The 13269-nt window shown below is 39.4% G+C and overlaps 1 protein-coding gene across 2 annotated transcripts in view; it reads left to right on the top strand.

Moving 5' to 3' along the window:
- The window catches only part of LTK (leukocyte receptor tyrosine kinase), a 137446-nt gene that overhangs the window by 75002 nt on the left and 49175 nt on the right, over positions 1 to 13269 (top strand). For both annotated transcript variants that reach the window (XM_059849479.1, XM_059849478.1), the window contains 3 exons: positions 4637 to 4750; positions 8630 to 8785; positions 9413 to 9635. In XM_059849479.1, the coding sequence (XP_059705462.1) occupies positions 4720 to 4750; positions 8630 to 8785; positions 9413 to 9635 (410 nt within the window). In that variant the 5' untranslated portion in view covers positions 4637 to 4719. The remainder of the gene's footprint in view (positions 1 to 4636; positions 4751 to 8629; positions 8786 to 9412; positions 9636 to 13269) is intronic.

Here is a 13269-nt window from a genome sequence, read left to right as displayed (position 1 = left end):
GTGGAAGTGGTTGTGGCTTGAGTACACTTTCTTGGAAATAGAATAAAAATCTTAAGTCTGATATGTCTTCAGCTGAGATATTAAAATAAAGGGACTTCTGTGCCTAAAATACATCTGAAAGTGGTATATCTTGAAAGTTCCAGAAGAGGTAAATCTCTGAGAATTTAAAACAGTGCCAAAGGAGCTCAGTTGAAAGAAAGTTTGTGGACAGAAAGATTCAGATAATAATTGAGTTGCTTGTTTAAACAGCTAGAAAGCTACAAGCCTATAGCTGACAGGGGAGGCTATGCTATTATTAAAATAAGGAAAATACTACATTGCTTGCACTAAAAGGAAGTTGAAAGGTTGAAGTTTAGCTATAGATGAAAAAAGCAAAAGAAATTAAGAAGAAATCAGCAGGAAGTCTAAGGAAATTTTCCAAGTGCATTAGTAACAAAAGTATTTCAGCAATTATATGAATCTGTCATAAATGTGTGTGGTAGGTTTCTCAATAAGAGAGAGAAAAAGAAAAATTATTCAGTAAATATTTGTGTTCTAGGATAAAATAAAACAATTGATTTTTCACTGTCACATAGAAGTCATGCAGTGGCTTTCTGAACAACCAAAAAATATTGTGAAAAAACCTATTGTTAAAATGCCTACTTTGTAAAACAACTGGTTGAGACAGCTGTTCTTGTTGTTCAAGAACTCTTGTTCAAGAATTTTGAAAGAACTAGTTAATCATTTTTGAAACACATCCATGTGCTGATATTTTCAGTAAGTGTGTCAGGATACTGAGGAAATCCTGCAGAACTGGAAGAAAGTTAATGCTGCATTACTATTTTAAAAGGATAAAGGGAATAAACTGGATGACAATACTTAATTACATCTGCTCTACTCCTGCAAAGTAGGACTGCTTGGTAATACAAAGATTGCTGCCTTAACATCAGTCTGAGTAAAAATACCAGAATATTATATATAAGATCAAAGAGCTAGAAAAGGGTTTATATTTACTTGCCAATCTAAAGGGCTCATTTGAAAAGACATCTTGTTACAATGTCAGTTTGTCAAATGAGTTTATCAATGTGACAAAACCTTCAGTCACATTCTTAAATTGATAACTTCACATGCGTACTTAAGTGAGTGCCTGGTGCAAATTGCTGCATCACATTTTGGTTTGAAACAGAAGTATCAACCAGAATTATTGTCAATTAACTCTACCTATGAGTTTCCTGTAAATGCAAGTTCTGGGTTATGTTCTGTTTAGGAGTTTAGGAATAAGTAAGGTCATCAGTAACTGTACTGATGATCTGCTGATCTGATCTACCTTGCAGATCAAGGTAGGAAAAAAAAAGGCAGAGTTCAATGGAACTCACCCTTGGAATTAGGCATCTCAAAGGGAATACAGTGGAGGGTGGGAATACATGTCCTGGAAGGAAATATGTCACAGAGACACTGGATGTCATGGAATACAATCGACTACAATAATTTATTTTGGCCAGAATGTCTGATGAGATTGGTGCATGGATTAACAGGGAGATCTCAGGAGAGAGAGAATGGCCATTCTGTATAGCATGACATTAGTGTGCGCTAATGTCTCCCTTCCTGCCTTTTTCCCTGAAAAACTGGAGAGGGCTCTAGAAGATCCTGAAGTAGCACCTTGTAAGCCTTGGGAAAATTGTATTTTGTTGTGTTGCTCCCTTTTGACCATTACCTGCCATCTGTCCAGACAGAGTACAAGAGTCATGAAATAAGCAAGGGACTTGGGGTTGAACCAACTAATGAGCAAAGAATAAGAGAGCTTAATAGCAAGCAGCAGGAGATCCCAGTGATATTTTCAAAGAGCAAGGTTAATAACTTAAGGCTGTAAATGCTCATGATCAAGAGAGACTATTTATTGAGCTGAAAGTGGAAATTTTAGGATCATTGAAAAATACTTAAATATGTAGCGATCAAAGAGTCTTCTTCAGGCTTAGTGTGACTTCCTGACAGAGCTATTAGCCTATATATTAGTTTATCTTCTCAGAGAAACTGTGAGAAACACTGAGTGGCTATTTTGATATTAGATGGAGAATACAACTAGAAAGTGCTCTAAAGGAAATTCCTGTTTAGTCAGAAAGATGCCTTGGCTGATCTAGAATTGATTTCCCATCAGGAGTTCTGTAAGTATTTTCTGTAATTTTCTTTCTTCTACAAGGTAATAGCAGGATGCAGGAGAAAAATCACCCCTGCAGGTATCTTACTGCTTTTTTTTTTTTTTTTTTTTTTGTAAGATAGTGAAAGAAATGGAATTACCTTCTCAGCTCTGGAGGTTTCTTATTTTGCTGAAAAAGAGATGGATTGATGCTGTGCTGTTAAAAGATCCCATCTTTTTCCTGTGGCAGTTGAATATGCTACACTGTTTCTTCCTGATCACTTTATGTTCCTTAATTACAGACTTAGCTTAAAATCATGAATCTCCTTCCTCTCCCTTTTATATTTCTTTTCACTTAAACAATTGACTTTGGCTGATCAAGACAGAGAAATCACGGAGGTGAAAAGTAATAGTCATTATTATTTTATTCATGCTGAAATTTATGTAATACAAAAATTACATGCAAATATGTGTGAGAGGACATGGTGTGGGATTATCAGAAGCATCTTAGTGACTATGTATGCTGATTTTTCAATTCAATTGAATAAGTTGAAAAAATGAGAAAGAATAAGCGCGCATAAGCTGGACTAGAGGCTGCTAAGCTGCTACTGTGAGTCTTCTTCTGCTCAGCCATAGCCAGAAGTTCTTTGCTCTGATGAAATGAAATGAATTAATGGGGACCTATTTCTGTGGGTGCATTGTCTATCAATGAGTCTAGGGTCTTCTGTCCAAGTATACTTTGTCAGTGAACTTGGCTGTAATGACTGCCCTTCCTTCCTCTCAGATGTCCAGTTAGGTAAGTGGCATCTTCCCAGGACAGGTGAATGTGGTTGTTACATGCATTAGAATGAATTCTTGCAGTTTTTTGCCAAATTGAGTTGGGTGTTACCATTGTTTTGTCTTATTTGTCTCAACCACCACCAGTGGCAATGGAGGTATTTTCCACACTGAGGGAGTAAATTCATGTTTTGAGTGGCTTAGGGCTCCTTTGCTGGTAATATGCCATCAGATCTTGTGCTTGTTAATGAAAAACAAGAGGAACATCCCAAAGGTGTTTCTAGGGGAGGGGGGTGGGGGCGTGACTGCATCAAATATTTTGTTTAAGATTTAGTTGTATCAGGAAAAATGTCTCCAGCAGAACTTCTGCTGTGACTGTGCTATGTTTGTGGGTCCCATGATACTCAGGGTATTTCCAAAGTATACAAGCAGCTTGGAGTGTGTGAGGAGACGGGTGGGTGGAACAGACTTTACAGAAAGCCCTGGGGGAAGTAAATACTGAAGCTGTAGCAATGCTGAGTGAAGATTGGGAGATAGAAAACTGAGCAATATATAAGCTCCTCCCAGCTTATGTTCAAAACGCAGAATATAAGCTGGGAGGAGCAGACTTCAGTTCTTAAAAGCCCTTTACACAGCAGAATTTCTTTTAATATAGTGAAATAGATTTGTTTGCAATATATGATTGTTTATTAGAATGGATTTTTCATAAGGCTGGCTAAACTTTGCCCACAAAATTCCCAATCTTTTGGAGGATTTCATCCAGTTATTGAAGATACCTTGCTTATCAGGGCAGTGCCTGTGTCTTATGCGCAGTGCAAAATCAACTTTTCCTATTTTAATGTCCCTAAATATTTGGAAACAGGAAAAAAAAATAGTGTTTGACAATTGATCTGTGGAGACCCCAAATCTGCCATCAGTACAGCATGTGTCTGCTGCAGCACAATGCTGTTCTGTTCTAAAATTGCTCTTCCTTGGAACCCCTTGAATTACTGTCTTTAGTAACATAGTAAAAAATAGAAGGATGCAGGATTTCCATGCTATGAAACATTTCACAGCATTTTACTCACTGTGTGACGCATTGTCGCATATACTAAAATCAAAATTGTTACAGCAATTCAAAATCAGAACAGATACTGCTGAAAACTTATATGCAATAGTGAGTGAAATATATGGACATATGTTCAAGTTTGAGGGGTTTTTCTTTTTATAGATACTAATGCAATTTTTCATAGTATTATTGTTCAAATTATCTCTGCTGAAAATATCTTAAATGTTTTAAATGATGTCTGTACATCCTTGTCTCAACTGCAAGTCAAGTGAATAAGATTCCTGTCCCCTCTGACATAATTTGACATTTTTATATTGCTGAACTCATAATTGAAATGGCTGAGGTTTGAAAGCAATTAATTTTGCATCTTGCTGCCTGTGGACACCTTTTGGCAACAAATATGTTTGTTTTTGTCAACTTGTTTATGACTTCTAGAAAAGACCTGGGATAATCTTAGGTACAAACTACTGCATCAGGACTTGTGTATTTTCACATGCACGGGTTAAATAAATAAAAGAGCTGTTGTTGGTTTGAATTGTTCTGGAGACATGAGGATGGTACTGCCCCAATGCACTGCAGTGAAGGTGAGAGTGATGTAGCAGGGCTTTGTTATATATATGTTCATGCTTTATATTATGGGAGCAGAGTTTTGTAAAGCAACATCAAACACATCCCTTCCTCTTTTTATTTTGTTATAGCTGTTGTCTTCTGCTCTGGATCACATGAAGAAAACTCTTCTTCACCAAATCCAACTCAGAAGTTCTCCCTGATAAAAAATAGGATGGTTTCATTGCATCAGCCCTCTACACCAGGTACCACAAATCCTCTTCCTTACATCCTCCTTATTTCTCCTTCAGAATCCAGGTATAAGATAGGTGCTGGCAGTTACAAGCACCTCTTACCAGAAAGCTATAGCACTGTATTTCCGACTGGAACTAGAGCAATGACTCAGAAAAGCCAGTGTAAATGGAAGGGAATTCCTTATTTCTGCACTAAACAAAAACAAAAACAAAAACCCCCACCAAAATCAAAACATAGCAAGCAAACCAAACCACAAAGAACCCCAGACAACCCTCCAGAGAAGAAACTTACTGCCTCCCCCCTCAATAAGCCAAAAAAAAAAAAAAAAAAAAAAATCCCCAACACAGCAGAAAAAAGGAAAAGAAAGAAAAAGGAAAGAAAAATAAAGCAATTTCCATCAGCACACTGAAATCCATCAGATCTGGGATTGGGAGTTCTTGAAATAAAAGTTAATTAGTGGAGCCGCTTTTCCACTACAGTAGAATATTTTTATTTTTTTTAATACTGAATGAAGTTTTTTCCAAATGGACTTTATTTTCAAGGTGTTGTGAAAACCAAGTGATCTGTGAGGTTTTTCAACATGTGTTCACTGCCTCTTGTCCTGTCAGTGGACCCTACTGAGAATGCCTAGCTTCTACTTTATTTCCTCTCATCAAAGTGTTTGTAGACATTGATAAAATCCCCCGACTGTACTTTCCTACACACTTAACAATCCCAGCTGTGCCAGCCTCTCCTCTTGTGCAAGATGCTCCAGTCCCCCAATCAGGACTTGTGCTGGACTTTTTCAGTATGTCTCTTGCATTAAGGAGCCCAGAGTTGAGCACAGAACTCCAGCTGTGCTCTCACCAGTGCTGAATAGACAGGAAGGGTCACCTCTCTTGATCAACTGGCAATGCTCTTCCTGATGCTGCCCAGAAAGCTGCTGGCTGCCTTTGTTGCACGGGTGCATTTCTTGCTCGCAGAGACCTTGCTGCTGACCACGCTCTCCAAGCCCTTCTCTTTGGCTGTTTTCCAGCCAGTCAGCCCCCAGCACATACTGCTGCACGGGGTTATACCCCGAGGTGCAGCACTTGGCTTTTCCTTCAAGGGGCTCCTGCCAGTCCAATCCCCAGCCTGCTGAGGCTGCTCTGTGTGGCAGCACAGCCCTGTGGTGTGTCAGCTGCTCCTCTCTTTTGACCTCTGTGAACTTGCTGAGGATGCACCCTGCCTTCTTGTTCAGGTTGTTAATGAAGATGCTAAACAATAAAGAAAGGCCTCCGGGTGTCAGAAAAGCCACATATTCCTCCCAGGGGGTGGCAAGGTGACCTAGCCTTGCCAGAGGAATGTTCCTTACAGTAACCTCTTCCAGATGGTGTCTAATTCTTTAAAGTCCTTTCTGACATACCCTGGACTGTCCATGAGCTTTTTACAATCTAATCTTCTTTGGAGCATTTTTGTAATATCTTAAAATATGTTCTCTGTTGATTGTGGTAGTACAGATCTATTTCTCTATTATACCTTTTTTTTTTTTCTTTTTATTTGTCATGTTCTTCCTTTTTGCTGACTTGTACTTGAGGTTCTCCAAGTTTATAAGCAAAGCTGGATAGGAAACACCATGGTGGTGTTAGAGGTTTCAGTTTTCAGTGTTTCTTTCACTGTAACACAAGTGTACCCAGTTCTCTTACTCTGTGATTTGTGCTAAAAACCAGCTTTATGTTCATCCAGCAAAACGCAATGCATATAATCTCTTCCCAGAGAAAAGTCTTTTTTCTACTGGATGTCAAAAACTTTCCTGATCAGTTTCAGACTCTTGCAGGTATTCAGATTTCTCAGCCTCAAGTTGTGGCAGTCAGGCATTATAAAGCCCAGAGATCTGGGAATTAGATGATTTTCAAGGGAAAAGTTGTGTTCACCTATCTCAGCTGGGAGCTACCTCGTCATGTAAGACATGCTCAAAGGACTAAGTGTGCATTGGTAGAGTCTGTACCACTGCAAGCTGAGGTACTAGCAAAGTTTGATGAAATGATTTTGTCATAAACAATAGTTTCAAGTAACTGTCTACTTGAAAAAGGAAATTTTTCTTTCCTGAGCTTTAATGGTCTCTTTCACTGTTATGCTCTTGTGAGAGAAGTTGCTTTCTGGGTTTTACCACCAACTGAAAAAAATTGTCCAATGCAAATATTATTTTTGCTAACAACAAGTCTGTAGGTACTGAGTTAACCTGTCAAACCTTCAAATAAATTTGAAACATCTCAGCAGGTTTGGGTCAGGATTCTGCTTTGTCTCACATGTCTAGGGAGCTTCGGGGCTATTAGGATCCCTAAAGTTTTTTATTGGATTATCAAACCATAGCCTGGATCTGTGCACAGACATTTTTCCCTGGATCCAACAGAGCCAGGAGAGTGGCTGGAGTCTTCATTCCTGTGTGCTGCTGGTATCTAGCATTGCATACACACACATACGCAGTTTGCCAGTTCATCTGCTTGTGGCTTCCATGTAAAAATGATGGGCTGACCACTGCCCAGGCCTTTCCTAAGCTGTATGCATTTCATGAATTGGGCTTAGAAGGTATTTGGATGGTTGTCCCAGGTGTCAGTTTGAGAGAGGCAGCAAACTCCAGTATGAGCAGGCCAGAAAGAGTTGGGGAGTATCCAAAGAAAGGGAGGAGAAGTGTTTGGGTGGGAGACCACAGTCTATGCCAACCCAAAGTTATGTGCAACTCTGTAACATCTGTGTTTATTTTTCCCCTGCTCATTGGATGTTGTTTTATAAAAATGAAGTTAGAATTAACTCCAATAATTAGGAGAAGGCTAGTCTACTTTTGTTGTTGCATTCAAAAGATGTTTCCTTTTCTCCTTTGTCTGAAAGTTTAGTTGAAATATAGGCAATCTTCTGGAGCCTCTTATGTTTTTTTTTGTTTTGTTTTTTTTTTTGCCATACCTGTGCAGCCACACTTCCTTGTTATATCCCTGACCTTAGTTCTGTCCTTCCTACCTGCCTGTTCTCCTCCACAGGAATAGGTCTACAAAAGGGATATCTTTGTGTCATTCATGTTTGCAAGGTCTGAATACTCTCCGAACATCAGGTTCCTAAATATGAATGTTTAGTCTCTTAATATTTCTTGGCTTGGGGACACTCCAGTTATTATTGTAATATTATTATTACTACTGAAAATAAAATATCATGCGAATTAATATCAGCTCTATTCAGCTCCACTCTGTGTGGGAGAGCTTTGTGCAGCTAACATCCCTTCAGGGAGTTTATATTAGATTGATGAAAGAACAGTGAATTACTTCTTGTCTGGTTTATAATATGCTGATTATGAAAAATTCTGGCCAAGATGATCTAGTGTTTTTAGTACTGCGAGCAAACTCTGGAGTTTGTTAAGAAGGTATTCTTATCTATCCTGCTAGAGAAAAGTAAAACTGTTTAAAAAAGACAAAAATAAAAATTATGTAAAACTTGCATTGCTCGTCTATTTTGCCTGAGACCCTGCCATGCTCTTTCTATCGTTAACAGAGGGTTGCCCTTAGAGTATCAGTTCTTTCTTTCTGCCAAAAGGCTAACTCCATACAGTTTCAATATCCTTGTTGATATTATTGGTATTATTCTTATTTGGAACTTGGAGTGCTTGTGGTCTAGTCCTTCAACTGATATAAATTCATTGTTGATACCAGTGGGAGGAATGACTTACATTCTGCAAAAATTTCCAGGTTATTTTTTAATTCCTTGATGTTCCTTGACCTGCTCCAGGAGAGATTCTGTTGCTGTAGCCCAGGACAAAATTTCCTTTTTCTCTTCAATTCTTCTATTTCTTGGGAGATATAGCCCCCGTACACTGTACATTCAGTCACTCACGTGTCCCTTGAGCTGGGACAGGCCTTACTGAAAGCTTTGGTTTCTCGCAACAGAAATCTCTTGTGTCATGGGCTCAAGCTGTTCATGGGTGACGTCCACAGACAGTTTTGGAAAGCCAGACTGGGTGTTATCTTCCATTGGTGTCCTGGCATCGCAGGAGAGGCAACAGATGCTTCTGGAAAACAGTTCCTCCCATGGAGAGGTTGAAGGTAGGCAGAGCTACAGTTCCCCTCGAATGGATGCCTGCTTTCTCCCAGCCCTGGCTGCAGCAGGGGTCAGCAGGCTGAGGCCTCAGGCACATGTCACTAAAAGTGCCACCATGTGCTGGTTCTGGTGCAGGGCTCCCAAAGGCACAGTCAGTGGCCAAGGGTCAATAAGAAATGCTCATGTAATGCACGTGTGCTGCCTCAGTTGGGTATGGATGTACCCTCTAAAGAGCCGGCCCCTTTACATACTCATTTTTGACCTCCCCATTTTGGAATAAGCTGCTTTCACTTACAGGGTCTGCATTTTTCTTTGGAAATTCAATCCTATACAAGCCAGAGCTGGCTTCATTTGTCTGCTGTCTGACTGGCAGTCTTTGGCTTTTGTTCTATGGGACATGTCTTCATGCTTTTTTTGGTTTCTTCTCTTCTCATTTCTTCTATAATTTCTTTACTTAAACCCTTAATTTTTAGTTTATTCTCTCTCCCTTTTTTTTTTTTTTTGGTGCATAGTTCTTTCTTTATTCTCATTACTCCTTTCTTCAAACTCCTTCTCCATTTTACTCTTATTATGTCTCTTCCATCCATGCTGTGTGTCTCTTGTTTTGTTGTGGTTTTTTTTTCTCTTCACAGGGGACATTTTCCTCCTGAACACCAGTAGAGCCCCAGATAGATGTGAGTTCAGCCTGCAAAGCCCCCTCCTGCCTGGGAGCTTGGATTCTTGCTTGCTGGAGCTGGCCATATGTTCACAGGACGCTGTTCCTCTTCTCCAGAGATTCACAGTTGAAATCAAATATGCAGAGACAAGCAAAAATACAGTAACTTCTCTGAGAGCTGGCCATGAGGAGAATGCCGGGTAAGACAATAAATTTTCAATTGTTGAGCCTTTGAACTGCAAGGTAGAGTGGAGTTCCTCCAGGCTGCTGTTTATCAGTGTCTTTTGCCTTCATGAGATCATTGCTGCTATTACAGCAGAAAATAAAGGTGTGACATTCAGGACTGAAGCACACAGCCTCCTGACAGGATGCCTGTAGTAGACACAGGTTTTGTGTGTCTCCTTTGCAAAGAACACACTAGCTTAGCTCTTACTCTGCTTTCCTCACATTTGGAAGGGTGAAGAATGATTATTTTTTTCACTGATTCTAGGACTGCAGCTGTAAAATGCATTCAGTCCAAAAACTGCCTTGGTAACATGACTGATATTTCTATGGATTCAGTGGGTCCTATCAATGCTAAAAGGGTCCCAATTCTCATTTTGAGGTGGGGTTAATTTGCCTCTTAAATAATTTCCTCCCTTCTAGTAGGTTGAGGAGTATCCACTTCTGCTCCAATTGTAGAGTTCAGGGAGGGGAAAAAACTGAGGTAAGAAGAGGTGAAGAAAAACAAAAGAAAGTGTAACAACCCCCTGATCTTGTCCTGTATTCTCCTTGATCCTGCCAATGTTTTACTCCTTTATTCCTGTGTGTAGCAGAATGCAGTAAGGAAGAGAAATGGGTAAAGGAAACAAATCACAACAGGAAAAATAAGAGAAAAGTCCACGTGTCGTCTAATTTTTCCATTTTCCATGCGCTTGTTTTTCCTTTGCTGCAATCCAGCTTGTAAGAACCTGGGTCAGACACATAACAGAGTTTTTTATTTCCATCACCTGACTGACTCTCAGGGAGAACTTAAGCAATAGATCCCAATTCTTGTTTTCTTTGAATTCTTTGGCACTCCCCAGGCTGCCATGGAGATCTGTAGTGAAGACTCCCTGTCAGCCAAAGATAGCAGAGTTTGACTAAGAAAACTTTTTTTTCCCAGCTCTCTCTCTCTTTCTTTCTCTCTCATTTTCAGCTGTTGCTCAGTTCTTTCCTGGCTATTCCTTCCCCATCTTCTTTCCAATTTCACTGGGAATCTGTTTATTTTCTGGGATTAATTTCTAATATCCTTTTTTTACCTACTCAAAGCTGCCCTTGCTGCTTTTTGAATATTTGACAGGCCTCTGCAGCTGCAGCTCCATTTCACAATGTAAACTCGTAAAATACCCTTTTGCTACACCTTTCTGGTCAGGCCAGGCTTTGCTGGTAATTACTGCAGCCTCTCTGGAACGGATCATACAAGTTGTTTAACAGCTTATTTGAGCACTGCAAAACAATTCTATGTGAAGTCAAGATTATCATCGCTCTAAAAGTGATGGCATTTAGATTTATTAGAATGAAGTTGGCTTTATTGGAAGTTGGCACAAACACCGGTATTACTTTTTCTTACTGAATGAAATGAAGCACTGATAAGCTCAGAGAATTTACTCTTAAGATTTTAAACAGGGGAGGAGACCAAGTCCTGTGTGAAATCAAGATAGAAAGGAGGATAGAAAAGAGATAAAACAAAGTTAGGAGCTATCAAATACCCTTCCTTTCCTTCTTCATTACAGGAGAACTTTAAAATCTTGGTACAATTAAAAAAACCTGACCATGCAGGCAAAACAGAATTTATTTCTAACACAGTGATTGACCTGCTTCTTGCTAGGCAGGTAGCCTGAAATGAGCATTCTCTCTCTCCATGATTAAGATTTTAACAACATGGGTTGTTAAGAAGAGATTACCCTATGGGGTTCCCACTTTACAGGGACATTCCACAGGACGTTAGGAGTTCTACAAGCTTTTCTGTCTTAACCAAGCACTGCTGCACAATTTAGAGCAGAACACAGGGGGAAGGGGGTGGGGGACAATGAGCAGATGACCTTGAGATAGGTGCCTATGTGTAGTACCTAGTGTAACCAGTGAAAATTACTACCAAGAGTTTGCCTTCAGATCAGAGTAGAAACTTGGACATAGAAAAAAGTCTAGGTGGCACATTTTTCAGATAATCAGACACACCAGGAAATCCTGCTTCAGTAACCTCTCAATTCCTTGACCAAGCTACACTTCATCATAAACTCCAACTGCACCAGACTATTTCAGTGAACACTCTTTCTGGATGTAGAAATATTCTCCTGATGGTGTTTTCTCTTTCAGGATCCATCAGCTATGCAGTTCCCAAAAGCTTAGATATATGTCACATGTAATACAAAGTTTCCTGTTCACCTCAGCAATGAGTAGGACTTATCATTAAATTGGTAGTATTGAAGCTGTGACTATTTTTTCCACACATAAGCCTTAATGAAAGAAAAAGAAACAGATGGGCTTTTGGTACCATGTTTTCTGAACAAGCAGGGCAAGGTCACAAAGGCACGTTGTTTATTTTTAAATACCACACCTATAAACATGGGTGTTCTGAGTTATTGCCATTAGAAAGAGAACTGCTGAGGGAGTGAGGTGTTTGAGATTCTATGTATTTACAAAAAATATATAAAATTTCATTTCTCATTATGTCTGTAAAGCTCAAACACCAGGAGCCTGTAGCCTTGCTTGCAAGGCCAAACCTTCTTTCTTTGGCACTTAACTCAGAAAACCGTTTTCACTGCTTCAGGGTTATGGTTATGGGGCTTATTCAGGTCACATCTAATATGTTTTTTACTTTTTTTTAAAACTTTTTTTTCTTAGATGTTTTTACTACTTTGCTTATCCCACCTTTTCATCTTTGCCACACAGACCCAGAATCAGCCACAGTTGAAAGTTCTTGAGTCTTGTGTGGTTTTGAGTGTTTTCACATACTTGTGTTTGTTGTGGACCACAATTATTTCAGTGTTCTTAGCCAAAACTGTCTCAGTAAAAAGGTAGTTTCTTTCAACTCTAAGTACTCACACTTCATTGAAAATAAAAAAGCATCATTTGGGGCAGGGATAATATTTTCACTTTCTGTAGTCAATTATCCTAGCTGCTTTTGTTTTGATTTCATTCTGGAATGGCCACGGAAGTCTCGGTAGATCAGAAAACAAAATGCTCATGGCCATGTGCACACAGGGATTTTCAGTTAGCCAGCCTCACAAAACTGTTTATTGCTTATTTTTTTGTGTCTTTCCCCTTTTTCTTGGAGGGGTGGTGGTGATAAAATGCTCCACCATCTTCTGAGACGCTTGAAAAAACTTGCTGTCTTTGACACTTCTAGTAATGTGGTTGTTTTATCTGCAAAAGTTATTTAACTTCTCCTACTGTACAGATGACAAGGGAGTAGCCTGGTAAGTGTTCTCAGATAATGTCTAAATGCGTGCTGACAACAATGAGCAGAGCCCTTTTGATTAAAAAATGTGTCTAGAAAGGGTGAGGTTGTCCAGCTGCTATACACAACTGTGAATTTTGAACACTAAGCTGGGACTATGATTCAGTTAGTGCCTCTTGTGCCTCTCTTGAACTTGCACCTAAAAATATACTGTGTCAAAGAGTAACCCTCTAAGAGTTTGGTGAAGGCTGGAGTGATAGGCATGTGTTTTGCACTCTCTATTTCCTTTTAAGTCCAGTGGTTAGCACCAGATGTATGTGAGGACTTGCAAACAACAGCTTCCTCTGTGTATAAAAGTAAAGTACAACTTCTAATCTTTATGTTCACTGATTGATTCTAGAAGCATCTAGCAT

This window comes from Haemorhous mexicanus, chromosome 6, assembly GCF_027477595.1.
Source record: "Haemorhous mexicanus isolate bHaeMex1 chromosome 6, bHaeMex1.pri, whole genome shotgun sequence".
Lineage (NCBI taxonomy): Eukaryota > Metazoa > Chordata > Aves > Passeriformes > Fringillidae > Haemorhous > Haemorhous mexicanus.
This window is presented reverse-complemented; position numbering and strand designations above follow the sequence as displayed.